At 42.4% G+C, this 26346-nt stretch overlaps 4 protein-coding genes across 7 annotated transcripts; 2 read left to right on the plus strand and 2 right to left on the minus strand.

Moving 5' to 3' along the window:
• The first annotated feature begins 607 nt into the window (after window positions 1-607).
• On the plus strand, window positions 608-10947 carry si:ch73-314g15.3 (uncharacterized protein LOC368688 homolog). Of its 3 annotated transcripts, none has more exons than XM_052515973.1 (12): window positions 608-719; window positions 1317-1405; window positions 1611-1729; window positions 2159-2258; window positions 2527-2624; window positions 2917-3066; window positions 6728-6895; window positions 7236-7305; window positions 7596-7674; window positions 7955-8108; window positions 8377-8481; window positions 8834-10947. In XM_052515973.1, the coding sequence occupies exons 1-12, from the start codon at window positions 646-648 to the stop codon at window positions 8864-8866; spliced, it is 1239 nt and encodes a 412-aa protein (XP_052371933.1). In that variant the 5' UTR covers window positions 608-645; the 3' UTR covers window positions 8867-10947. The 3 variants fall into 3 exon arrangements, with proteins under 3 accessions (XP_052371933.1, XP_052371932.1, XP_052371931.1); XM_052515972.1 differs by lacking the exon at window positions 608-719 and adding an exon at window positions 947-1206 and having other exon boundaries at window positions 7236-7284; XM_052515971.1 differs by lacking the exon at window positions 608-719 and adding an exon at window positions 952-1206.
• On the minus strand, window positions 9320-14026 carry mtfmt (mitochondrial methionyl-tRNA formyltransferase). Its single transcript, XM_035755537.2, has 9 exons — window positions 12948-14026; window positions 12556-12753; window positions 12090-12212; window positions 11258-11360; window positions 10939-11014; window positions 10690-10781; window positions 10384-10462; window positions 10116-10189; window positions 9320-9909 (listed from the first exon to the last, which is right to left on the minus strand). Exons 1-9 carry the CDS (start codon window positions 13205-13207, stop codon window positions 9712-9714), a joined length of 1203 nt encoding a protein of 400 aa, XP_035611430.1. The 5' UTR covers window positions 13208-14026; the 3' UTR covers window positions 9320-9711.
• A 1154-nt stretch (window positions 14027-15180) lies between these two features.
• si:cabz01068815.1 (solute carrier family 51 subunit beta) lies at window positions 15181-19361 on the plus strand. Of its 2 annotated transcripts, none has more exons than XM_052515975.1 (6): window positions 15181-15260; window positions 16097-16163; window positions 16320-16715; window positions 17139-17267; window positions 18116-18206; window positions 18589-19361. In XM_052515975.1, exons 2-6 carry the CDS (start codon window positions 16124-16126, stop codon window positions 18965-18967), a joined length of 1035 nt encoding a protein of 344 aa, XP_052371935.1. In that variant the 5' UTR covers window positions 15181-15260; window positions 16097-16123; the 3' UTR covers window positions 18968-19361. The 2 variants fall into 2 exon arrangements, with proteins under 2 accessions (XP_052371935.1, XP_052371934.1); XM_052515974.1 differs by having other exon boundaries at window positions 15182-15264.
• A 1477-nt stretch (window positions 19362-20838) lies between these two features.
• On the minus strand, window positions 20839-26183 carry rasl12 (RAS-like, family 12). Its single transcript, XM_052515976.1, has 6 exons — window positions 25826-26183; window positions 25479-25597; window positions 24962-25018; window positions 24568-24641; window positions 23974-24164; window positions 20839-22004 (listed from the first exon to the last, which is right to left on the minus strand). The coding sequence occupies exons 2-6, from the start codon at window positions 25588-25590 to the stop codon at window positions 21656-21658; spliced, it is 783 nt and encodes a 260-aa protein (XP_052371936.1). The 5' UTR covers window positions 25591-25597; window positions 25826-26183; the 3' UTR covers window positions 20839-21655.
• Window positions 26184-26346: the final 163 nt, after the last annotated feature.

The following is a 26346-nucleotide window of genomic DNA, read 5'->3' on the forward strand; positions in this document are numbered from 1 at the left end:
GCTAGCCAGGCCATCGTAGCAAGCTAGCATTGGATGGAGGTCTGTTGTTAGCCACCTCTTGCGTTCCGTTAGTAGATTAGTGGGGTTCCGTGTGGTAGCCTGTGGCCGGTTCGTACATAAAACATGATTTATTGCCGATAATGCCACAGGGAAAAAAACAGGGAAAGTATGTGTACTTTATGAAACACGATTTTACACCACCATGCTAGGGTGGCTAATGCGTGTTCACTCATGTTGGAAACTCTGAAATGTTACACTTGCTAACCTAGGTGGAAGAATCTGATTCTGAATTTCCCTCTTGGGTTTGGACCAGAATCAACCAATAGGAAGCTTTACGCAAATAACTTTAGTTCATTTTAAGTCAGAGGTCCCGAGTTTCCGACATGACATGAACACAGCATAATACCTAGGAACGCTAGTCCCAGATGTGCATATAGCCTTTAGCCATTTAGGCTGCAGCAGTCTGTTGTTTACCGCTGGCTGAAAAAGGGGTGTAAGTAGAATCAACCAATAGGAAGCTTATATATATATATATTTTTTTAATATATATATTTTTAAATTATTATTATTATTTTTTAAATCAAACCTTCTCACCATTAAATAAAGTTAAGGAGGAAATTGACACCCTTGCAGCGTGAATGGAGAATGTTTTATGTACAAACCTGTCCATGGGGGACAGCTGTATATAGCTGGCTGCATCGTCATCTGCTGGCCTTGAGGTTAATTGTTCTCATTGTAATTTCGTTTAAAAAACATTTTTATGTAATCAACCATATCAAAATGAGAAAATGACTGTTAATTGTAATTCTAAATCTTGTCTAATCAACAAATACATTTCTATGCATTCATTCTTTGTCTCAAGTGTTATCTTTTTGCATAGCATGTCAAACGTTTGTCTCTGTTAAGTTTAGGTTCTTGTTCTACCTTAGTGGTTTTATGTCGGGCAGAATTCGTGGAGTACCAACATCCGGTTGAAACAATTTGATTTTGTAGTTCAGAAGAAAACAATTCTGCCACACATCGGCATGGACGGCAGCAGTAGCAAGCTAGTTATGCACAATATTACTCTTACTACTATTTTATGCATCGTATATTTTAAATGGATCACTTCGAGGAAGATTTAGTCGCTGCATTAAGAGAAATTGTCAAAGACGGAAACTGGCAATGTGTAGGAAAGAAGTGTGATTTTGACTCACCATGCACAAAGTAAGCAGTCCAATTAGCTAGAATAGCAGCAGCTAGCATATACACATTAGCTGCTCTTGCCTATTCTAAAAAGATGGTCTAACTGCATGACTTCTCTACGTTTCCCCAAGGCTGTACTCTGAGGATGGTGAACACATTGTCCTGGTTCACACAGAAGATGACAGATTCTGGGCTATGGATTCATCCTGTCCCCATGAAGGTATAAGTTAGCCTAATTGATGGCATCAGCACACAGCACTATTAATCACTCAGCACTATGCTATGGTAGCTTGCTGTTTTGATGATTAATTATAAACAACTACGTGCCAAAGTGGCTATAGGATGAGAGTATGCTATAAGAACAAAATTATCATGGTCACCATACGATGATGTCTTTCATCATTACAACCACTGTCTTGGCGCAGGAGGCCCTCTTGACCTCGGTGACATTGAGGACCTGGGAGATGGGAAGAGGGTTCTGGTCTGTCCCTGGCATCACTTTGACTTCTGCCTGGAGACAGGTGCCTCTTCCATGGGACTACAGGTAGAGAGAGATGGTCTCCAACAGAGCCTATTTATTCGTAGTATTCTAAATATAGGTTTCCTGAAACAGTGTGATAAAGGGAAGGTTGATATGTATTACCACCATCGGCTTCATACAGAAGTCAATGTGGCATTAATGTGTGTGCTTGGGGGCGAGAGACAGGCATTTGGAGTTGTTTAGAGAAAGTACTGACACCCCTGAGACAATCGAGACGTCTTGAATTTTTCTTTCACTTTGAGAATGTGTAGATCACAAGCGGATGAACAATCTAATTGAATCCCTTTACATTTGACAGCTTTGCAAGAGGTGTGAAGACATTCACTAGGCAATGTACTGTATGTGTTATTAGAATTTGGTCATTGAATAACAACAGCTTATTAATCAATAATACCATGAGACTAAAATGAAAGTTTGTTTTTCTGTCTACAGAACCAGGTGTATGAGGTCAGAGTTGTCCAAGACATGATTTATATCAACACACAGAATGAGCTGTGTCTAAGTCCCATCCCAGAGACAGACACATCTAATGGTAAGGCGATAGGATACCTAATGAACAATGTACACCAATCAAAGTTTTTCTTTTCAATTACATAAAGGAAAGTAGTGTAGCCTGGGTGACAGTCTGTTTCTGCACTCTTGCCATCTCCTTATGGAATTGTCATGCCAAACTTGTTGGCTTGATGATGAGCAGGCAAGAACACACAGATCTGAGAACAGGCTAGTAGCTAATATATTTTGTTCTGGCAAAGCTTTGAATGATGTTAAGTACATTAATAAGAGATCTCTTCTTGTCTCAGGCAAGTTGTCAGTAGATGATGTCGAGCCATCACCCTCTGAGGACACACTGTGCTTCTGGGCTACAAAGATCCTCTGCACACCAGACCCCAAAGAGAAGGTAAGCCCCATTCACACTAACCACCACATGAAGTGTTAAACTGGGAGGGGATGGAGTGTTGGTTTGTGTTCATTGGGCACCAAATGAAGGAAAGAAAATGTCTGAAACAGGCAGAGGCTCCCTGGAGTTTCCATGGCAAAACATACAAAACTAGTTTTTGGTGTCATACACAGATTTGCAGATGTTATTTGGCTGCACCTGCGATGCTTGTATTTGACTATAGTGTAACGTTGATGATTTGTTCAACACTGCATATCTCACTGGCTCACTGACTTTGATCCGATCCCTGTAGGTTGCCATGACGCTGGAGGTCCAGGAGAGGTGGAACAGTGGGGAGATCACAGAGGTGGGTCAGGCTACACCACCTCTCCAGCCAAGCAGGAAGGAGAACCTGACCGTACTGCCACCGGGCAAAATCAAGCGTGGCAAAGGTGGCACACAGGTCAGTGTTAAGAACACCCTCTAATCACTCAGACCAGACAGGTTGGCAGTATGAACTAACAAGTTCAGAATCTCTGAAATCCCCAAAAACTGAGCCTAAAATCCCATTGAACTATAGAGGGATTATTCTCATTAGCACTGTTTGTAAATTGTAGTCCGGCATCCTAAATAACAGGCTCTTCTCACTATCTAGAACTGTCTGGTCAGCTTGCTGAAGAACAGAATGGCTTTAGGAAAGCCAGAACATGTATAGACCACATCTATACTGTCTCTACAGTGGTCCAGGCTAGAATTCAAGAGAGAGAACCAACTTTTGCCTGTTTTATTGGTTTTATGAAGGCTTTTGATTAGGTAAATAGTTACCTAATTGCTTTTAGACTGGGGTAAATCCATTTGAATTCGATCACTTTTTGACAACACCCTTTATTCAGGAGCACGTTGTGTCTCAACCACAGACACAACACAAAAACCTCAGATGATGGAAATTAGGGTATAAGCTACAACATATGCTAATATGAAAAAAATCGGAGTTTACTCCTTTTTACATAATTGACATTAAAGGTAATTGTTTTTATATATTTTTTTTACATTTAGTTTGACAACCCTATTTGTTGTAAGCTTTTGAATTATATCAAACTCAACCGTTTATCTTTTTCAGTGACGATGACATGGATGTCTCATGCTATGGTGGGGTATGCAAAATGGGTCAACTTTGAGCACATCTTATCTCCTGAATGTTTTGCATTCAGGTCCAAAACGTCACTTTCTGACCACTTCTTCCATGAGCAAACATGTCTGGAACGTTTTGTTTCAATCAAAAAGTGATTGAATTCATATGGATTTAACCACTAATTAAAATGGGAATTGATGGAAGATTCTCTGATGTTATCAAACCTCTTTATCTGGCTCCAGTTGCCTGTGTTCAGGTTAATGATCTGATTTCCAACCCCTTACTGTGTATAGCAGGGAGACGTACTCTCACCCACTTTATTTACTCTATATGTTAATGATTTAGACCAAATGAAAAGGACTTTGGTTACTGTGCTTATTCTCAACTGTTTCAATCCTGTGTGTGTCCAGTGATGGACTATGCTGCTGGGGTATGGTAGTTAAAAAGGTGACATGGTAGGTCTATGGAACAGACTGATGAATATGCCAGAACGCAGAATCACAAAAAAAAGGGTTTGACTGGGACTGGGATAATTACCTAATTTTTGTGAAACTGATTTGCAGTATATATTCAGGAACAAATTACCATGTGGTGTTAAACAAATCAAGGACAATCTTTTTCTGATCCACAAGGGAAAATGGGCAGCTGATATATGGTTTAGACCTAAAAACTTAGAACATACTGTCATCAAAGAGAACTATATCCCTGAACCATATGTCTTCCTGAACCTAACAAAAAGCCAACTCCCATCCGGCCCTCTCCCTCTGGCTTAGAGAAGGGTCGATTTAACACAGTGCCTGAAGAGGAGATAATTTGCCTACTGTGTTGGGAAATCAAAAACAAAATCCATTTAGTGTTTTATAGCCCTTTGTATAATGATCTGAGACATGTTATCTTCTGTAAAAATGTTTGGTGCTAAACCCTGAAGTATTGTGGTTATGGGACAAGCAGGGACTTGAAGTCTGTTTCAGGCCGGGTGTTTGAGACTGCTCAGTTTGTTTACACTGCTAGATGGTAGCTGTACTGTTTGTTAGTGGGGCTAGATGGTAGCTGTACTGTTTGTGTAGTGGGGCTAGATGGTAGCTGTACTGTTTGTGTAGTGGGGCTAGATGGTAGATGTACTGTTTGTGTAGTGGGGCTAGATGGTAGCTGTACTGTTTGTGTAGTGGGGCTAGATGGTAGCTGTACTGTTTGTGTAGTGGGGCTAGATGGTAGCTGTACTGTTTGTAATGTACTGTTTGTGTAGTGGGGCTAGATGGTAGCTGTACTGTTTGTGTAGTGGGGCTAGATGGTAGCTGTACTGTTTGTAATGTACTGTTTGTGTAGTGGGGCTAGATGGTAGCTGTACTGTTTGTTTGTAGATGGTAGCTGTACTGTTTGTGTAGTGGGGCTAGATGGTAGCTGTACTGTTTGTGTAGTGGGGCTAGATGGTAGCTGTACTGTTTGTGTAGTTGGCTAGATGGTAGCTGTACTGTTTGTGTAGTGGGGCTAGATGGTAGATGTACTGTTTGTGTAGTGGGGCCAGATGGTAGCTGTACTGTTTGTGTAGTGGGGCTAGATGGTAGCTGTACTGTTTGTGTAGTGGGGCTAGATGGTAGCTGTACTGTTTGTAATGTACTGTTTGTGTAGTGGGGCTAGATGGTAGCTGTACTGTTTGTGTAGTGGGGCTAGATGGTAGCTGTACTGTTTGTGTAGTGGGGCTAGATGGTAGCTGTACTGTTTGTGTAGTGGGGCTAGATGGTAGCTGTACTGTTTGTGTAGTGGGGCTAGATGGTAGCTGTACTGTTTGTGTAGTGGGGCTAGATGGTAGCTGTACTGTTTGTGTAGTGGGGCTAGATGGTAGCTGTACTGTTTGTGTAGTGGGGCTAGATGGTAGCTGTACTGTTTGTGTAGTGGGGCTAGATGGTAGCTGTACTGTTTAATGTACTGTTTGTGTAGTGGGGCTAGATGGTAGCTGTACTGTTTAATGTACTGTTTGTGTAGTGGGGCTAGATGGTAGCTGTACTGTTTGTGTAGTGGGGCTAGATGGTAGCTGTACTGTTTGTGTAGTGGGGCTAGATGGTAGCTGTACTGTTTGTGTAGTGGGGCTAGATGGTAGCTGTACTGTTTGTGTAGTGGGGCTAGATGATAGCTGTACTTGCCATGATTATTGTACAGTATATGCATATAATTTGTACAATCTTATTTTGTGTTGAGTACAAGGAAAATGGTACTGTGTTTAGTAGTGTCTTGTAAGCCCATGTGGGCTGGGTGCCAGTAGATACTTAAATCAATCACAATCAATCATGTAGCCTAACAAATAGAAGACCAAACACGACAATGACAATAGACACAGGTAATGGTACTGTTGAGAAAAAGGAGGGAACATATGCCATGCCAGTATTGAACTACACAACCCCTAGATGAACAAAATGGGCATGCTAACTACCCACTGTCGCAATAAAATCATCTCTTCGGAAGTCAAATCAAAGTTTATTTGTCACTTGCACAGGATACAACAGGTGTGAAACAGTGCAGTGACATGCTTACTTGCAAGCTCTTTCCCAACAATGCAGTATTCAATATAAAGGTAAGAGAAATAATACGAAGGAAAAACAGTAGGGGAAAAACTAGATTGTAAACTCTATACAGGATCAGTACCAGCACCATCATTTCAATGTGCAGGGATACTGGAGTAGTTGAGCTAGATGTGTAAGCAGGGGTAAAAGTGACTGTCAGCAGTATAAATAATAGAATAAATACAAGCAGCAGCGTAAATGGTGTGTGTTCATGTGTAATGTGTGTGGCATTAGCATTCATTGTCATGGTATTAGCATTCATTGTCATGGTATTAGCATTCGTTGTCATGGTATTAGCATTCATTGTCATGGTATTAGCATTCGTTGTCATACCATTAGTACATACAGTATGGACGAAGGCTATAGAACTGCAACATTCCATGCTTCATGAATGAATATTGATATGAGCGTGTGTTTACTATGTGTCTGACCAGGCTAGCAGGATAGCCCTCCTCCACTCCCTGGCTAACATAGAGCAGTGGGCTATAGACCTGTCCTGGGACGTCATCGCTCGCTTCTCATCGGTCAGACTGGACACTGGAGAGCCCCTGCCCCGCCAGTTCTTCAGCGACTTTGTCAAAGTGGCCGGAGACGAGGCCAAGGTCAGTGTCTGAACATATATTTAATTAATGTGGACTGTTATGTGTTGTTTTAAGTATAGTTCACTTTCTGAAGTTTCAGCTTATTTTTTTAAAACAAGCTGGGGGAAAAAAGTGGAATATTCCTTTAAGAATGATGCACATTATTGTTATGTATGTCTGTTGTTCAAACGTCTGTACATCAGATATTGGTAATCCAAGTATATTTACTATGTTTATATTTCTATAATACTGCAAGACAGTGTTCCTCATGGAGGATAAAAAGTGGTAGTACTGTATCAGTTGTGAGTGGTGGATGGACTGTTACCCTGGGAATACAATGAATTTCTACTGTTCCCAACAGCATTATCACTTACTAGAGACGAGGATCACAGAACTCGACAGCTTCTTTGGTGCGTTACCTGTTCATAATGGTGGGTGGTTCGCTGGCTTCTCCAGACTAAGGCCGGGCTTCAATCCGATCTCTTTTGTAGACAATGCGTCTTTGGAAAGTTCCCTGTGTTCGTGGAGATCTAATTCACAGTAAACTCTGCATATTTCGGCTCAGTCGGAAATGAACTTTTAAGTATCAAGCGTGCTATAATGCAGATTGGATTGAATCCTGGCTTAACTATTAATATCATCACAGTTGGTTTTATGAAAAAATACATGGCATTTTCAGTGCAGCCAGTGTAAGTTGAGCTTCCTCCACTCGTCTCCACAGGACTGTGGCAGTCAGCAACGGATACGTCCCACGACCTTCTGGCGAGGCTAGCCATTGTGCATATGGTACATGAAGCCAGGTACAGCATCCACCTGAATTACAGCACCAACAGAATATGATTATGTTACCAGTGCAGTGGAAGCATTATGGTCCCTATTACCTTGACACATCTTCTAATACACCCACGGGGTTCACATTATCTGAAAGGTTTGGATAGGTGTGAGAAATGTCACTCCTCCTTGGCCACAAATAACCACAGGGTGGCTAAAACAAAAAATTGATGAAATTCTTGGCTTTTCTAAATCGACTGGGCTCAGGGAAAGTACATCTACCTAACTCCCTCTCTCTCCTCCTGCAAGGGGCCTAGATGTGCACCCCCAGACCCTCTCCCGCTTCGCTGCCCAGGGGGACTGCAGCTCTGTGGAGGTGCTGGAGGTTATCTACCGGGATGAGATCACTCACGTGGCCGCTGGGCTCCGCTGGTTCACCTACATCTGTTCACAGGAAGAACGGGTATGTCTATAAGGAGGCCATTATTTAACTACACTTTAGTAGACTGAACAGTGTATAAATAGTTGCCTCTTTATAATGCACATTGTTGAAGAAATGTTTCAAATAAAATCACAGCCACATTACAATTGGGTTTATGGTGAATGTAGTAAATCACTGGCCTGGTAACACATCCACCATAGTTGATGCAGCTGTGCCTCATCTAAAATTACATCCAAAAGTGTAATACATTTTGGTAGCTAATATTCAGCTTTCCTGATGCTCTTTTTAGGATTGCTTATCTACTTTCCATGACTTGGTGAAGCAGCACTTCAAAGGTTACCTGAAGCCTCCTTTTAACACAGAGGGTAGGAAGACAGCAGGGATGACAGAGGAGGTATGATGACACCCTAAACACATTCACACTAGCTAACGGCAGCTAGCTTTATGACTAAAAGGAAACATGCAGTCAAGTGTTTCCCAACCCTCTCTTAACCACCAGACATTTGTGTTCTACCACTTCACTGATACATCCTTATCACTGATGAACTAATTAGCCTACCAAGCACTTGATTAGTTGAATCAACAGGGCTAAAATAAAAAAAATGTAATCCTCCGAGGGGGTTGGACAACACTGGTCTAATTCACACCCACTTTATCAAGTTAAGTGAATAAATACATTTCCTTCAATGTTTTGTTTAAAACTTAGTTGAAATGCTACAATTCTGAACTTTCTTTCTTTTCCATAGTGGTACGTGCCTCTTGTAAAGCCTCCCAGTTAACAGACAATGTCCCCGAGACCAGCATGCTGTGACGAACACAGTTGTAAAGCCTCACAGTTAACAGACAATGTCCCCGAGATCAGCATGCTGTGACGAACACAGTTGCTGCGTCCCAGTGGGTGGAGGAAGCAGTTTCACACCAAATCTCATAACACCTGGATGAAGGTCAAACTTTTACTATTATAAAGATTTAAACTCAAACATGTCAGTAGCCGTATCAATGTGGCATTGCAATCTAATATCTGAGCCCAATGTAGATGACGTGGCATTCGATCATTGGTTAATTTGTGCAGTGCGACTGCAATGTAGTCGGCCTGGAACGGCACCATTTAGTCCCCTGGGAAGAGTACATCTCTATAACAGACCCCACCATCTCTACAACTGTGATATTACAAAGTCCAATGCATAATATCGTAATGGATAATGCCATAGAGCAAATGACAAAGGCAACAGAACCTTGTAAATGTTTATTTATGCAAATTCAACTGTTATTTTGGTAGTCTAACGGGTTTGAGGGTTTTGAATTCGACAACAAACTACTCACACAACAGCCTCTCCATGATATCGCTATTATTACATTCATGTGTTCCATAGGCTATCAGGAAATAGTTTCCAGTAGGTGTAAAATAAGAGAAAATGTTTTTGAAACAGAGAGTAGTTACTACCTGGACTTGAACAATAAGAAATGCTCATTTTTAGTTTCAAAACGATTTGCCACGGTGTTCCCTGCTGAACACTACTCTTGTGTACTCTTAAATATGTTGTCTTAAAACAGACATAGTATAGATCCTTTATTTTTTACAGGAAATGTATCTAATCAAATAACATTAATGTAGGTTGTTGTTTTAATGCACAGCGTGTAGCTGTGTCAATGAGTTCTCCTCTCCAGCTGAATGTAATTTAGTTCTGTTACTGTGGAACAGGCACTCCTGCTTGGGAAGGCCAGATCTGTTCTGGAAGCTCTGATGGAGATATCCGTTGTAGAAGTCCGCTGCTGACAGTCTCTTCTTCAGCATCACCGCCTTGAATCCCACCCAGCCATCCTTGACCACCGAACACACAAAAAGTGCTTGTCATCATTTTTTTATGGGATCCATCAAGTTAATTATTTGTATTATGCCATGATACATCAGGAAGTGAATTATTTTTCATTAATATTAGACATATTTCAATAAGACCAAATTTGAGGTGTTTTGACATAATAGTAAACCATGGAAAGTGTCAAGGATGAAAAGCCTGGCTCACGCACCTTACAACAGACAGCCAAGGTGTTGGATTCTTTCTGATAACTCATAGATCCTGGCACAGGAATCCTCCCTCGACCTGTCATTAAAACAATCACAACCTTTCTCAACCTAAGATATTCAAAACGGATGTTACCAGACAGATTGTCTTCGCAGCGTGTGGACTCCAGCACTACTGCTGCCGATCCACACAGCTACTTACCACATGCTGATTGAACTAGCTGACTGAGTCAACCACCAAGCAGTGGTGGAAACAATGAAATAGGAAATTACCTGATAGTGAAATGTTGCACTTGCCAGCAAAGTCCAGCAGCTTTATGGTCTTGCCCATCCAAATTGTTCTCAATGGGATCTAATGAGAGAGAAGAGGAGGGCATTATTTTAACACTCCTGGACAATGTGTGTTGAGAAGCCGGTCATAGTAAATCAAGGTCATGTTCAGTATGCACAGAATTAGAAAATCATCTTGAAACAGGTGAGGAACGGCCTGAAATCGCCCAATAAGACTGCTCACTTTAGTTTGAAGTTTTCTGACTTCTAGTTTCGTGCCAACTGAACATGACTGGTCTGTCTTATTACCCGGGATGCGATGGCACGAAACAGGCAGTCGATCTGGACACAGGTCTGCTCCTCCCATACGATCCAGCTCATCGATGTGCTGATTTTAGGGGCTGTTGAGAAGAGTCAACTCTAAGCTGAGGCATGAATGGGTGCTTAGAAAGTACACGCAGCTTTCGCAGTAAGTTGCAATTCTTGCTGATTGTTTATCATTCAAATTGTAATTACTACTAGCATCAAATGTCTGGTTGAGTAAATAAATGTTCTTACCTAAAGTGGCACCGTCTTGAGCTTGCTCCCTTCGGTTTGTGATTCTCTCTGGAAGGGTCCTTAATGTGTCAATCAACTGTTCAAGCAAAATAAGAAAGGTCCCATATAAGAGAGCTTACATTAACCATAACTGGTTTCTGACAAGCCTCTTCAAGCGGATTTCGCTCTGTAGATCTACGTCCCAAATGAGTGAGCTCAAATCACACCCTATTCCCCATGTAGTGCACTACATTTGACCAACAGAGTCACATAAGACTCGAGCCACGTAGTACACTGGATGGGAATAGGGTGCTATAACTACACAGTGAAGTGCACTCACCAGCTGGGCTCCCTTGGTGGCCAGAATAGCTCCTAGCTGGTCAGCTGTGAAGTTGTCTGGGACCTGGTAGATCTCCTGGTGAAGAATGGGACCCACATCAAACCTGTAACAGAGACCAGAGACACACCGAGGTTTACAGTAACAGACACACACTGCAGTTTACTGTAACAGACAATGAGGTTTACTGTAACACAGATCAGAGATACACCGAGGTTTACAGTAACACAGTCACACACTGCAGTTTACTGTAACAGACAATGAGGTTTACTGTAACAGACAATGAGGTTTACTGTAACACAGATCAGAGATACACCAAGGTTTACAGTAACACAGACACACACTGCAGTTTACTGTAACAGCCAATGAGGTTTACTGTAACACAGATCAGAGATACACTGAGGTGCAAAGGTTTAATGATCTTTGACTTGAGGAATAGTAGTATGTGCTTTGACAGTGAATACGGTAGTAGAGTACACTATTATATATAGGCCTATTGAAATCTGATGGCCTCTGGAGACATTATGGTCCAGTTTCCTGGACCCAGATAAAGCTGTCCTGTACAGGGCTATAACACATACTCAATGGGGAAAATCACCATTACAAGGCTTTTCAGTCCAGGATTAGGTTGGGAAATCATCCCTAAATATACATTTGAACAAACATCCATCTGCTAATGTCATCCCTCACTTTTGCTTGTCAATAGTAGGTCCATGTTACTGGCAGATGACTGGTCCCTTTCATGACTTACCCTTCCTCCCTCAGCACCATGAGGAAAGGGAGAGAGGAAAGGAGGGAAGGGGACAGAAAGTAGCTCTGGGTCATGTTAGCCTACCTCTTTGGTCGTATCTGCATGACGCTGACCCCGGTGATAGTGTCTCCGTGTAGGATGGTGTGGAACACTGGGGCGGGGCCGCGCCATCTGGGGAGAAGGCTGGGGTGGACATTCAGGATCCCACTGGAATAGAGGCAACAGACACATGCTGCAACTATCACAATCAAACAGACTGGACACAGTCAGGGTTTGACTCTTGGGAGGTTTTCATAAGATTGACACTTCTTGGAGTCTGCTGCTTGTGTAGCTGATATGGAACATAGTAGCTACCGTGGAGCAAGTGATGTCGTCCGCCCTGAGATCTACAAGTACATTCTGGGTCAGTGGTAATGACAATGATTATTTTGGTGGCGAGTCAGAGTGTTGTGTGCAGGTCCCTGGTTTGCACCCAGCTAGGGGCACACAGGGACAGAAGCTATAACGTTACACTTGTATTGCATGAGTCACTTTCAGAGAAGTTACTCACCATGGAAACTGGTTGATAAGTCCTTCCCGAAGCAAGCAGCCAAACGACACCACCACCCCGACATCGAACCGCCCTTGAAGATCCCCGAGAGGCCAGACATGAACGGGCAGTTTGTTTTGATCAGCAAACTTCTTCACAGGGACGTCATTGGATAGTGTGACAACCTCAAGTGATTCCACAACTCGGTCATTGGAGTCCCTGTGACAAATAATGACAGCTAACAACTGACATTAGGCGACGAGAAGTTACTCTAGCCTGGTCCCAGATCTGTTCGCGCTGTTGCCCCAACTCTTATGAGACAGCACAAACAGATATTGGACCAGGTTAAAGTTACTCACTGCAAAGACTCTTCTCTTTGCTCACTGGCATGTAAATTGTTGTGGGTGTCATACCTTGACGCAGAGAGCAGCTTGAGGGATTCTACAGCAAAACCATCTGTCCCAAAGAAAAGGACCCTCCAAGGTGGTTCTGTTGATAAGTAGTTCCTAGTGGCAAATAGGCGGGTCTTGCCAGGGACTTGTCCACAACGTCTATGTTTCCCCGGCGTTCTTTTGACCCACACGCCAACAGATGCATGCCTCTGGGTGCAATAATTGCAAAAGCCATGGAGTATTTTCAGACCCATTACTTTTGCCTTGACATTGTTCCACATCTTCTGTCATTGGTCGGGCGGGCATCTACCAATGCCACCAGTGTGTCAAAATTAGCTAGCAATGCTCGACTCCAGTATGGCTAGTTTATTCGTCAAGACAAGCTCAACAAATTACACGAGGGCCACTCTAGAATTAAGATGTATTCGTGTGACACGGTTACCTTTAGCGTTAATTAATATTGTCCAACATTTAGCTTGATTAATGTCGGCTATAACGTTAAGGTATTTCTACATACGGGCGCCGCCATATTTTTTCTTGACATACACCATGTTTCCGGTTCTATCGAAAATAGTTCTCTCTTCGTTTGATCAGACACTTTTAGTTCCGACTAGACAGTGACGCCTTGATCAGACCGATAGTTCTCTGCGCAAAATAGAACGCAGCACCATCTGAATATGGGTGCAACAAAAGTTCAACATTCACCTACTGCTACCATTTCTGTCAATTCGTCTACGAATACAGTTTGACGCATACATTTTGTAAATCCTATGTTTCGCACTACATAGAACGCATTGCAACTGCCTCTGCAAAGCAGCGTTCAATTGGAATGAATGTACTTCTGGAGTCCCGAAATGAAGTGCACGGTCCGTGTGATTGAGGCGTGAGTCCCTAAGAAGAGGCCTGTGCAGAGAGGTATATTATGTGGTCCAACCCTTCAGAGAGAATCAAGTTCTCTCCCATGAAACTGAACTGTTTCTTTTTTTTCCTCACAGAGAAGGGATATTATATGTGTAAATAATTGACTTTATTCCAACCACAACCAATGGGACTCCCTTAAAACACACCACTTTGAAACAACTATGACCAGAAGTTACTTTTCATTGCAGGTTAAGATATGAAAGCATTTTCGCTAACCCAAACCCTAACCCTCTTCCTAACCTTAATCTAAGTATACTTTTTACTAGATTACTTGTAGTTTTTCATGTTTTCTGTCTGTAATTCTTTTGTAATGAATTGGTGCTGCCTATCTTGGCCAGGGTGCTCTTGAAAAATAGATTTTAATCTCAATGAGCCCTTCCTGGTTAAATAAAGGTTAAATAAAAAAATGTAAAAAAAATCCTAACCTGCTATGTTGATTCTCCTTACCTGCTGCGTAAATTCTCCTAACCTGCTTCAATAAAGTAACTTCTGGTCGTAGCTGTATTGAAGTAATGTGTTTTTAGGGTATCTTCACCACCAACCAACAACATTATTTGTTATTTGAGTATCCTCATCCTGTTGATTTTTTAAAGTGTTGGAAAATAATGTCTTTGTGTTCATAAAACAGTTGAACTCACTCACTTAAAAGGCCAGCCTACTGCTTCCTCCTCTGCTAAGGTATGGTAGATGACCTGGAGGTCATTTACCTTTAACTCTAAAACCTACTTGCCATAAAGAAATAAAAATCCCTTTACGTCTCTTGTTTAACAGACAGATATCACGACAGTTCCACATATGCCAGATGTTTGATTAAACACAGACTGTTTTCCTCCCATGACTGCAATGGCAAGGTCCCAGCAAGGCTAACTAAACAGTAACCAAGCAACCCTGGTCACTGACCTTGTCGATGCAAGGATAATGCCTCCCCAATGTAGAGTTTAAAAGCTTGAGTACAGGATTGATTCCATTCCATTGAGTTAGGAGAAGATTGTAATGAAGTAGGCTGAGTTATGGTGCAGTACACTATGCAGTAGTTTACAGTAGCCTAATGAAGCATTCACAACTTCTTACTTCTCATTGAGAAAGAAAAGACTGCCATCACTATAAGGAGGCTGTTTCACCCGTCTCAAAATGTCTCTCTAGCAATAACATCCCCAACTACTTCCAGACTATGCATTCTTTAATAAATGAAGAACACATTGCACCACATAAAAAGTCCCCATGTCCCCAGCTATAAAGGGAACATTTACAGATGCCATATAGCCATAATCAAGAGACTCAATGAACCAATCTCCTCCCACATGCACTTTGGAAAGCCTCTCCTCTGCGTTGTGTATATTCAACAGGTAGAATCATGTTCCCTACTGCACTACCTCCCTTCTCCGAGTCAGGCTGTGTGAGAAACAGCCCCTGGTAAGTGAGTAAATTGTTTTCATTACTTTAAAGCTACTGTCTGCAATTGGTATATCATTTTTGTAACCTTTAAATTAATGATATATAGCCATTGGTTAGGAGGACTTGTAGTCTATATTTTTTTGTTTGGATTGTTAACGCTTATAGCAACTTTTATTGATAGGATGTTAGAATCATAATTAATAGGATCATTGGGGTAATATGATTGATAACCATCATATTTTGATGTGTATTATACACACAGAGAGTCAACCATTAGATTATCTACATTTACATTTGAATTTGTTTATGGGATAGGAGTATGTTTCGATTGAACCTCTAACATTTTATTGGCGCCTCGCTATCGGCGTTAAAAGTGCAATGATGGACAACTTTTCTAAATAGTTTACTTGATGATGAGTATTTCTCTTCAGGACCTAATATTGTAGAATAATACACACTATTACAGTGCATAATGGAATACACATGTACATAATGGAATTAGCAAGGTACAATGCCTCTACATACTTTAAACATTGTTTTGAGTATAGAGATGGAATTGCAGCACAAAGAAGGCAGTGCTTTGGATAAACTCTCAGTTTATAAGGTGGATGTGTATGTTTCCCTTTGGTCCACTAATTCAACGCAGACTAAAGCTTTGTTTTTGACGGTTGAGAAGCCCAGTAAAAAGGTGTGCTAGATACTACCATCCCAGGAATACTACCATACAACTTTCTAATGGGAACCAAGCCATAATAAAAGTTACATTTACATAACTATGATTATTATTATGTGTAAGTGTTGATCTTGTATTCTTGACTAAGGGAATACATTGTCATTCTGATTTATGTCAACAGTCATTGCAGATTTCATCCACTTCAGACATGTTTCGTGTGTGGATCAAACTCTGTCTCCTCTTGCCAGGTAATGCTATCCCTTCACACGTACACCTTTCACTGAAACATCAAAAATCCCCTGATTCATTTTGCCATAAAACCACAACAACAAGTGGAAGCATGTTTTTGATTTGTCATAACACTACGCTCACAACAGTGCATGTCCACTATACTGCACTTCCAGGGGTAAGTAGCTTCATGATCCACAACACCCTCCACAGCCTGTGCTTGGAGAACTTCCCCAAGACGGGCCTGGTTCAGCTGAATAAATGCAACCTGGACTCAGTTCTCCAGCAGTGGATCTGGAGGGACCAGAGTCTCCTGGAGTGTGTGGGGACCTCCAGATGCCTGTCGGCCCACCACTCTGACCCTGTCCAGACTGTACCCTGTGAGGGGGTAGAGGATGGGGGACACAGGGGTGATGGGGGGCTGCGGTGGGGGTGTGAGTTGAACAGGCTGATCAGTCAGAACAGTTCTCTGGAGCTCTCCACAGACGGGAAACGACTGACGCTGTCCCACAGGAGCAAGCAGACCAAGTGGAGGTCTCTGGATGAAGGGGATATATGCCAGGAGAGGCTCAGTAAGTGATTGTTGTTGCCTCAATAGTTTTTTAATCACTTAATTTACATTTAACACTGACTGTATAACAAATCCTCATGGCATGAAATTGGATCTTTGTGTAAATTGACTTACATGAGTGAAGCTCTAGAATGAGCCAAATAAGCACTCATGATGTTGAAAATAATGTAACATTTTCATCTCCTTTTGAATGATTGACTTCATCACAAGTTAGCAGTTGTTAGATTGAGGCTTTGTGTGAAGTGATACAGCATGGGCCTCTCAAATCTAGGCTAGAAGATATTAACTCAATGTCGTTCCACAATAGTCCCCCAGTCCACCTTGGCCACACGGTGCCATTGTGGCCACCATTTTGTCCGCATAAAAACTAACACAGGGGATGGTGATGCAACATGTGTTTGTATATTTGTATTGGCACCTGCAGGATCCAAAAGGGCATGGAGCGATCCCGATGAGTTTGAGGTGAAGCCTGCGGAAGAGCAGAAAGCAGGGCCTCCTGGTATGACCGATGAACAGAAAGAATTCCTCAGATGGTTCTATCGCACTGAGGACCGTAAGTTATGCTCTTTTCAAAGCTATTGTACCTTTTTCCCACTCCTGAGCTGAGCCTAACTGTGCTAAGCTGTTCTGTGCCTTGCTGGAAAGGACAATGAGGAAGGAAAATAGCCAAGCCGGCACAGTACAGATAAGGTTGGCTTGATAATGTGAAAAGGGTATTATTAGTGTTGTATTAGGTTAATGTTGGGGTGGCAAACTGATCCATGGCCATTGTTTGGGAAATTACAAGTAAAATAGATATGATTGGATTGTTCTTAAGTAAGCTATTTGATATGACAGCTCCATTACGTTATCCAGCTCCATTACGTTATCCAGCTCCATTACGTTATTCAGCTCCATTACGTTATCCAGCTCCATTACGTTATCCAGCTCCATTACGTTATCCAGCTCCATTACGTTATTCAGCTCCATTACGTTATCCAGCTCCATTATGTTATTCAGCTCCATTACGTTATTCAGCTCCATTATGTTATTCAGCTCCATTGCGTTATCCAGCTCCATTACATTATCCTACTGAGCAGTTTGTTCTTACAATATATACTCAGTTAATCAGTTTTCACTTTTCATGGCACTGTAGTGGTGGTGGTGTCATTTATGTGATCTGATCCCAAAGCCTCCATAAAGGGATTGGTTATAGTGAAGCACTTTTTCTCTTAGTCAGATTTACATGGTAGTAAACTTTTATTCTCGCCAAGGCTCCAAGTCTGTCAAAAAAAAAGCTGTTAAGTGCACACTTGGTCCAAGTTCCAATGTTTTGTCTTTGATCACCTCTGAAATTTCCTGTGGGGTTATAACGGTGGGAAGATTTTCCGCAGTTACAACTGTGTGTTTTTGTCGTCACAGCAACTCCCTGGAAGTTTGCGATGCTGGCTCTGTCCTTCGCTGCCCTTCTGCTGGGCTGTCTGCTTCTGGGAATGGGCTCCATGGCGAACAAGTAAGCCCCTATCTGACACTTACTTAACTTAAGTAGACTAATGTCTACCCACTCAACTCAAAAATACTAATGTAAAACACTGTCATTCTAAACAAGAAATATCTCATGTGTCTTCAATTATGAAACATGGTGTGGTGAAGATACTTATGGTCAACAACAGTAAATGATCCAAACAAAGTGTTCATCCCAGCCTTATGGCCCTTGGTCAAATGTAGTGCACTATGTAGGGAATACAGTTCCATTTGGGATGCAACCAAAGGCTCTGTGGAACCTAAATACAGGACCTGTTATGGAAGAAAACAAAAGCAATCGCCATATTTGTGCGTGCTGGTCATCTTTATTTACACCACAGTGACTACATTTCCCATCATCCTCCACACAGAAACAGGAATAAGATAGCCAAGTACAAGGCGGCGGCTCTGGCCATGAAGCCGGAGGTGGAAGAACTACAGGTCATCATCACGGAAGTTGGAGGTCAAAGAACTAACTCAGAGGTCAAACCTGTCAACAGCGCCTCTGTCCAGGTCAGTATGAGCCAATCTGAGATCCCAGTGAGCCAGGCCAAGCCCCTCCAGGACAACGGGGAGGTAGAGGGGCTCAAACCGGGGGACATTGTGGTGACCTGGAATGACGGGAACGTGTCCAGCCTGTACCCTGAGCCTGAGGGGGAAGTGGAGGTGTTGGCGGAGGTAGAGAAAGAGGAGGTGGTGGAGGAGGTAGAGAAAGAAGAGGCAGAAGAGGGAGTGGTGGTAGAGGGATGAAGGAGAGAGATATAACAGCCACGTTCCTCATTACTGCTCCTCTGCAGAGGCAGAACAGAAACTTCTATTTACTTAGGCATAACTGTCATTTTAAGTTGTTTTATTTTTACCTGTAACTTAAACAACCACTGTCTGTTTAATTACTGTAATGCCCTTTTTACACTACTGTGCTGAGCCAGACCGTACTGTGCTGAGCCAGACCGTACTGTGCTGAGCCAGACCGTACTGTGCTGAGCCAGACCGTACTGTGCTGAGCCAGACCGTACTGTGCTGAGCCAGACCGTACTGTGCTGAGCCAGACCGTACTGTGCTGAGCCAGAACGTACTGTGCTGAGCCAGACCGTACTGTGCTGAGCCAGAACGTACTGTGCTGAGCCAGACCGTACTGTGCTGAGACTGTGCTGAGCCAGAACGTACTGTGCTGAGCCAGAACGTACTGTGCTGAGCCAGAACGTACTGTGCTGAGCCAGAACGTACTGTGCTGAGCCAGACCGTACTGTGCTGAGCCAGAACGTACTGTGCTGAGCCAGAACGTACTGTGCTGAGCCAGAACGTACTGTGCTGGCTCAGATATTTTATTGGTGGATGCGTAACCATGCCAGCGCAGTACAGCTTGAATTGGCTCAGTAGTGTGAAAAGGGTATACAACTACTACAAATAATGCTGTGTAAAAGATGTGCAGTATCACAGTCATCATTCACAAGTACTTTGTTGGTTGCAGTTTCAGCAATGCTTGGAATATATATCTACTGTAAACATTGCTGGCCGTCGAAACATCGCTACCAACTATTTGGGATACCAAATAGTTAGTAAATGTTGATTTTTGGTCATGAAGAAGTGCAACGTGTTGTTTATAGTGTAGTGAAGAGTTTTCCTATGTCTCTTGACAGTATGTAGGAACACTTATAAACCATGTGTCATAAGCTATTCAAGTGTAGTCTACTTGGGAAACACTAAAAGGCAACTAAACATGGTCTGCGATAACATTAAGATTGGAAGATCAAACTTCTCTTTATACATCTCTTTTGTAATTCTATTTGTAGTATTTTTAGTTATAATGCTGGCCACCAGGAAGATTAGCCGACCTCATGGAATCAGCTAATGGGGATCCTAATATAATCCAAACTGGAAGTATCTTGCTGTGAGTATAGTGGAAAGCTCTTGTGAGAGAGTATTCACATATAGATGTTTTGGACAGAAAACAGAATTCAGTGGGTTAACTTTTGTCATCATATCACCTCTCCATATGTAAGATAGATTTTCATTGCATTCCACCAATTGCAGTATTTACAATAAGGAAATAAAACTGTTCATATCAAAATAGTTATGTTTTGTCATTTTGGTTGGGATGGCATTAGCATACAATAGTATAAAACTGTGTTTTAAGTTATAAAAAATGCAACCGTTGTTACACTGATGAGTCTGAAGAGGGCGCCCACATCTCGTGAAAACGATGTATATATATGAAGTTAAAGCCCCAATGCAGTTGTTTTGATATCAATATCAAATCATTACTGGGTAGAAATTAACTACCTTACTGTAATGGATTTCCATTCACATTGGCAAAAAATGCTTTTTAGCAGAAACATATTTCTCAAGCAAGAATTTCGCTCAGACTGTCTGGGAGTGGTCTGAGATGGGAGGGGAAACTGAAAACTAGTTGTTATTGGCAGAGATGTTTGGAACTGTCTTTGTTATTTGTCTATGAATCCATGGTGATGTCACCATGGAAAGCCAAAACTCCCGGCCATGCAAACCTGCTGATTAGAAACTAGCACCTCTCAGGAAATTACACTGATCACATTTTTTCACACTTTTACAGTGTTAGTTTCATCAACTGTTGTACAATATAATATAAAACACAGAAAAAATGAATTTTGACTGCACTGGGCCTTTTACTCAAAGATTGACTTGCTACTTTGTGTTATAACATCAAATAACTTAAAACATGTATCTACATGAACAAAATATGTCCTCATTCGATCAAATTAGTTTTCCTTTAAAGCTTATTAAAATGCATATAAAAATACATGTGCATAGTGTCAGCAATCTATACTACAGTGAACATACCATCTCCGTCATCTGCACTCCAATCACCACAATACATTTGGCAACTAACAGAACTTTGTCCCAGCAACTGACTTCAAGACAAACTTTGAAAACTTTGGCAATATAAATTCAACATTCACAATGACAGTTTAAACACCAGTCCATTACTGTCCATCTCTCAAGGAGCTCTGATAATTACTGTTCCTTCTCTTCACTTGAAGGTGCAGTAAGTCATCATGACGTTTTGGTACACACTCCAACGAAGTGATGGTGATATCACCATGACAGCTTCTGCTGCATACAGTATGTTGATGGCTTGGTTGTATGTTATTCTGTCTCCATTTTGTTCTGTTTTTCACATTTGACACAGTCCATTGTCTCTCATAACCTATTTCACAGTTCTCTCACTTGTCCATATTGTAAGCCACTATGGCAGACTTGTCAATAAGTCACTTTTGGAAAATCCAGGTTGAGTCTCAAGTCTTCGAGCCTGAGACACTCAGTCAAGTCTCAAATCTCTGAGCACAAGTCCAAGTTAAGTCTCAAGGTTTGAGCATAAGTCTCAAGTCTTTGAGCACAAGTTTGAGACAAGTCTCAAATTTCCATTCTTTAAGTCTGGTCTCATTCTCCATCGACTCATCAGAAGATCTTGAAGCCCTTGAGCAGCGTCAGCGTGGGTGCCCGCCGTTTGCTCTGTGCCCGTGACGACTTGACCGTCACCAGCTTGGCGGTGGCGGGCACTGGGAGCTCCTTGTAGCAGGGGGTGGTGAACGGGGGCACGGTGGCGAGGCTGAACAATGGCTTGTTGTCCTCACTGATGTAAAGGGGACGTAACGGGGAGCTCCTTTTGCTGCCCAGCTGCCTGGCCTCCCTCACGGCTTCATGGAAGACCCGCTGGACAGACAGGAAGTCCAGGCAAGCAGACACCTCGAAGAACAGGCAGCCGAAACGGGTGGCGAGGGCCGAGCCGTCCGACTTACTCACCTGCCTGAAAGACAGAGTGGGAGAGACAGGGTGATGGGGAGAGAGAGAGAAGAGAGCGAGAAGAGAAGGAGAGCGAGAGAGAGAAGAGAAGGAGAGCGAGAGAGAGAAGAGAAGGAGAGCGAGAGAGTGAGAGAGTGAGAAAGAGAAAACAGGAGGGAGAGAGGGAGAGAGAGAAGAGAGAAGCCCTTTAGTTTAAACAGCTCCAAAACACACTGTCCCCTATAATCAGTACTATAATGTGCCAACTTTGCACATATCATTAGTCCCTACACCCTACATCCTTAGCTAACAACATACCTTCCTACAACTTTAGAGAGCGTTCCTTTAAAAGTCTTTTTAGGTCATAAACTAATGTTTTCATAGGAATGTCCCAAGAGATTATTCCATTCAAATATAACTTACCCAGAACTCGGTGACCATGTTCTCAGATCTTAAGATATACATTTTCTAGACATGTTTCATGGGAACATTGCAAGAACATTTACATGTATGTGTCCAGTTTTCTGTGGGTTTGGAGAATATTCCATCGATGTCCCACCAAACATACACAGAACATGGTGGCAATATTCTCCAAACATAACATATTGATGTTTGGGCCTCCCAAGAGGTGCAGTGGTCTAAGGCACTAAGGGTTCGTTCCCGGGCTGTGTCACAACCGGCCGTGATCGGGAGTCCCATAGGGCGGTGCACAATTGGCCCAGCGTCGTCCGGGTTAGGGGAGGGTTTGGCCGGGGGGCTTTATTTGGCTCATTGTGCTCTAGCGACTCCTTGTGGCAGGCTGGGTGCCTGCAAGCTGACAATGGTTGTCAGTTGAACAGTGTTTCCTCCGACACATTGGTGCAGCTGGCTTCCGGGTTAAGCGGGCGCGTGTCAAGAAGCGCGGTTTGGCGAGCCATGTTTCGGAGGACACATGGCTCAACCTTTGCCTCCCGAGCTGGTTGGGGAGTTGTAGTGATGAAATAAGATCAAAATTGGGGAGAAATAATAATAATATATTAATGTTCTAGACAAGTTTCATGGGCAACGTTGCAAGAACATTTCTGTCTATCAGTTGTCAGGACGTCATCTGATGGAACCAAAGAAATGTTGTCCCACAAAAAATGTTAATTACACATCATGCCTTGTTACTAGCAACATGACAACGTCTTACACCTAGAAAAAAAGAAGGTGTGTTGGAGTGGCTATAAGTCTGCTGGCCATTATTGTTTCATACATTTCTGTACATTATATGTTTTGGATAAATATAGCAACATGAAGACATCTTACACTGGGAGACAAATATAAGTGGTTGGAGTCTTGCCATGAATCAACTTTACTGGAAGTGCTTGATTAAACATGATTGTTTCCATAAACACCAGCTAAGAGGGCTTGGGTTGCCACACATGCAGCAGTGATGGGGGTGTGCATTAACATTGGGTAGGACGGACATGAAGTTTCATTTCAGGCTTTCAGATGACTACCACAAGTAGGCCTAGAGCTGCAAAACGCTTTGGTGTTACTTGAGAGGCTATGGGCCAAAACAGAACTTTGCGGATGGCATCACTCCTCCTGGAAGCACTGTCGGCCCGGACCGAGACATGCCTTGGCTTTTTGAGTATGTTCTGTCGTTGTGGTGTGGATTTGAATCGCAGGTCCACCTTGGTGGGGATGAACCGGGTTATATTGTATCTCTTAAACGTCCACCAGCTGTGTCTCTAACAGTCATAAACAGACATCTTGGCATGCAAGACTTCTGCACTGGTATCTCTCCATGTCTAACTACTGTGGTATGTATTGCTGCTGCTGACTATGCTGATATGAGCCAGTAGTGAGCTCTGAGCGCCTGCAGCAAAACTTAGTCGCTATAACACTGGAATCTCATCAAGACGTTTGGGCCTCTTGGTATAATGTCTCAGGCATTACACTAACAGACAAGTAGTTGCAGGTTTGAGTCCCACTCGGACTTCCATCCACCCCACCAATTCACTACACACCTGTATCTCTCCATGTCCAGCTTGTTGCCCAGCAGTATAATGGGGGTCTTGGGCTGCAGGGCCTTGGTGTGGACTGTGACGGCCTCCAGGTACTGTTGGCAGCCCTCAAAGCTCCGTCTATTGTCTATGCTGTAGACCACAAGGAAGGCACTGGCCCACGAGAGGTAGCGCTCACAGTTCACTGGGCCGTCCTGGCGGTAGAGACAGACAAGGGGAAAAGGTCATCACTTCAAAACAATTAGTGGCAAAGGCTTTGGAAGACGTATCAATTTATTTAGAATACATCTTCAAATGGTTTCCATTTGCACAGAAAATGTGTCATTGTGTCCCGGCTCTTGTAATGGTAATGCCCCAGCCTACGGCACACACGTCTTCAGGTTTGGATCCGACCTACTGCCCTTTGACACAACCTCTATCTTTCCTCACTATCATCCTCTGTCTCTGTGTTCAATGCAAATCTGAAAACCTTTTTTTCTTCTGTCACATTATCCAACCGCGGCACAGCGTCGGCGGCAGAGCAGCGCCCCTGGAGCAGTTCAGTGCCTCAAGGGCACAACGGCAGTAGTATAGTCTTTCAAAAAAGACTCTTCCCACCTGGTCAGCTGTGTCCATAACTTTCACAACGACAGGCTGTTGGTCCACCATGTCCTCAGAAGAGTAAGTATCCTCTAGATGGCATTGAAAACAACATGGAGGTCACAACATGGACCCAACATCACAATACAGTCATTCATGTGTCAATATGAACAAGTTTATTGTACATTTCTCTGAAAGTGCATCTGCTGATTCTTGTATAGTTAGTGTACACAAACTATTACAGAGGTGTTCTAATGTCCATACAAGCCAACCATAAAAGGCATTCCCATTGCACAGCGTGATTCTAAATGGTACTAGAGGGGATGTTAGGACAGAGCCAAAATTATTTATTTAACAAAGACATTTCTTGACAATTGCATTTTATTTCAGAAGGTAAGAAATGGAAGCTTACCTAGATTGGGGTCATATTCACTGATGAAGCGCTTGGTGAGAAATTTGACAGTCAACGCTGAAAAGAGAGAAGGGAATCATTCACTTCCTGTTTAGATTCCGCTCTTTGTTGTCAGTCTGTCACACTGTACAATCTAGTGTCCCAAATGGGGCATGGGAACCCTGCTTTTATATAAACACTCCCATGAAATATCAGATAGGAGTAGATTGCTTTTCATGAATAACACACTATCAAAACTGTAATAAAATGTAAACAAAACTGGGATCTACTCCACTACAAATACTAGGGATGACAAATCAAGGCAAGTTTCTAATGTTTGGTTTACTCAGTGTATATTAAGTGGCAGAACACAATATGAAACCAACCTAAACATCACTAATGTTTGGTTTACTCAGTGTATATTAAGTGGCAGAACACAATATGAAACCAACCTAAACATCACTAATGTTTGAACAATAAACACTAAATCAATCCAATAGCATATGAAGGAGAAAAGGGAAAAAGATGGGTGGGCCACCTGATTTTCCTGAGCCCTTCACTCCAATGATGACCACATTGACCTCAGGTTGTCCCCCCTCAGGGATAGCAGAGAAGTTACAACTCCTTGCTTTCCCAAACATCAGTGACATCTTTAGACTAAAACCCAGGAACACAAGTTTTCAAAACAGATCCAAGTAACAGGATCTTTATTCAGTGCCTACATGCATTATTCAGAATATTATTAACAATAAAAATAACATAACATAACCAAATAATATAAATGTTTATAACGGTATCATAAACACTAATATTAATGCATATGGATGATAGGCTACTATGCAGGAAACACAAATAACGCCCACGTTGAACGTTTCCATAACGTACCTTAAAAGGTTTTCTCAGAGTTAAAGACTGGGGTAGAAGTGAATCGGCTAGTTGGTTTGATGTGGTTTAAAAAAAATCTGTATTACATTTAAAATCATATGAATCCAAATGCAAAAAACATTCCAACGAGTTTTAGAACGCGCTCTTAAATCCTGTCGGATGATGAGGATGCTCATACTCGCTGGTGAAAGAAGCTCGAGCTGCTCCGTGCGTGCACAGCTGGTAGGACCTTGCGTCAAGTAGACGAATCGGTTAACATTTGCTGAAGAATGTTGCTGCTTACGCACATGATGTACTGCCAAACTCCATTTAAGGGAACTGAGGTGAGGTCTCATAGTTATTCTCCATGCAGTCAGATATGATTTGGAAAGGTAGACCTTTCTCATCTCCAACTAACTTCATTGACAAGAAACAAGGACATCAATAAAATGGTGATGTCAGTTGAGATGGTTGGATTGCATCCAGTGAGTGAATGAGTCTGTTGACTTCATGCAGTATAGTTTCCTTCACAGATAATCACA

The sequence above is a fragment of the Oncorhynchus keta genome, unplaced genomic scaffold (genome assembly GCF_023373465.1).
Source record: "Oncorhynchus keta strain PuntledgeMale-10-30-2019 unplaced genomic scaffold, Oket_V2 Un_scaffold_3531_pilon_pilon, whole genome shotgun sequence".
Lineage (NCBI taxonomy): Eukaryota > Metazoa > Chordata > Actinopteri > Salmoniformes > Salmonidae > Oncorhynchus > Oncorhynchus keta.

Coding starts and splice junctions, on each gene's coding strand:
- si:cabz01068815.1 (XM_052515975.1), top strand. CDS start 16,124: ATGTTTCGTGTGTGGATCAAACTCTGTCTCCTCTTGCCAG. Junction 16,164..16,319: donor ACTCTGTCTCCTCTTGCCAG/GTAATGCTATCC, acceptor CTGCACTTCCAG/GGGTAAGTAGCTTCATGATC. Junction 16,716..17,138: donor TATATGCCAGGAGAGGCTCA/GTAAGTGATTGT, acceptor TGGCACCTGCAG/GATCCAAAAGGGCATGGAGC.
- mtfmt (XM_035755537.2), bottom strand. CDS start 13,207: ATGTGGAACAATGTCAAGGCAAAAGTAATGGGTCTGAAAATACTCCAT. Junction 10,782..10,938: donor TCAAGACGGTGCCACTTTAG/GTAAGAACATTT, acceptor TCTTCTCAACAG/CCCCTAAAATCAGCACATCG. Junction 10,463..10,689: donor TTCGTGCCATCGCATCCCGG/GTAATAAGACAG, acceptor CTCTCTCATTAG/ATCCCATTGAGAACAATTTG.
- rasl12 (XM_052515976.1), bottom strand. CDS start 25,590: ATGTCACTGATGTTTGGGAAAGCAAGGAGTTGTAACTTCTCTGCTATC. Junction 25,019..25,478: donor GAAGGGCTCAGGAAAATCAG/GTGGCCCACCCA, acceptor CTCTCTTTTCAG/CGTTGACTGTCAAATTTCTC. Junction 22,005..23,973: donor CTGGACATGGAGAGATACAG/GTGTGTAGTGAA, acceptor TCTGTCTTTCAG/GCAGGTGAGTAAGTCGGACG.
- si:ch73-314g15.3 (XM_052515971.1), top strand. CDS start 1,100: ATGGATCACTTCGAGGAAGATTTAGTCGCTGCATTAAGAGAAATTGTC. Junction 2,259..2,526: donor AGAGACAGACACATCTAATG/GTAAGGCGATAG, acceptor TTCTTGTCTCAG/GCAAGTTGTCAGTAGATGAT. Junction 8,482..8,833: donor CAGCAGGGATGACAGAGGAG/GTATGATGACAC, acceptor TCTTTTCCATAG/TGGTACGTGCCTCTTGTAAA.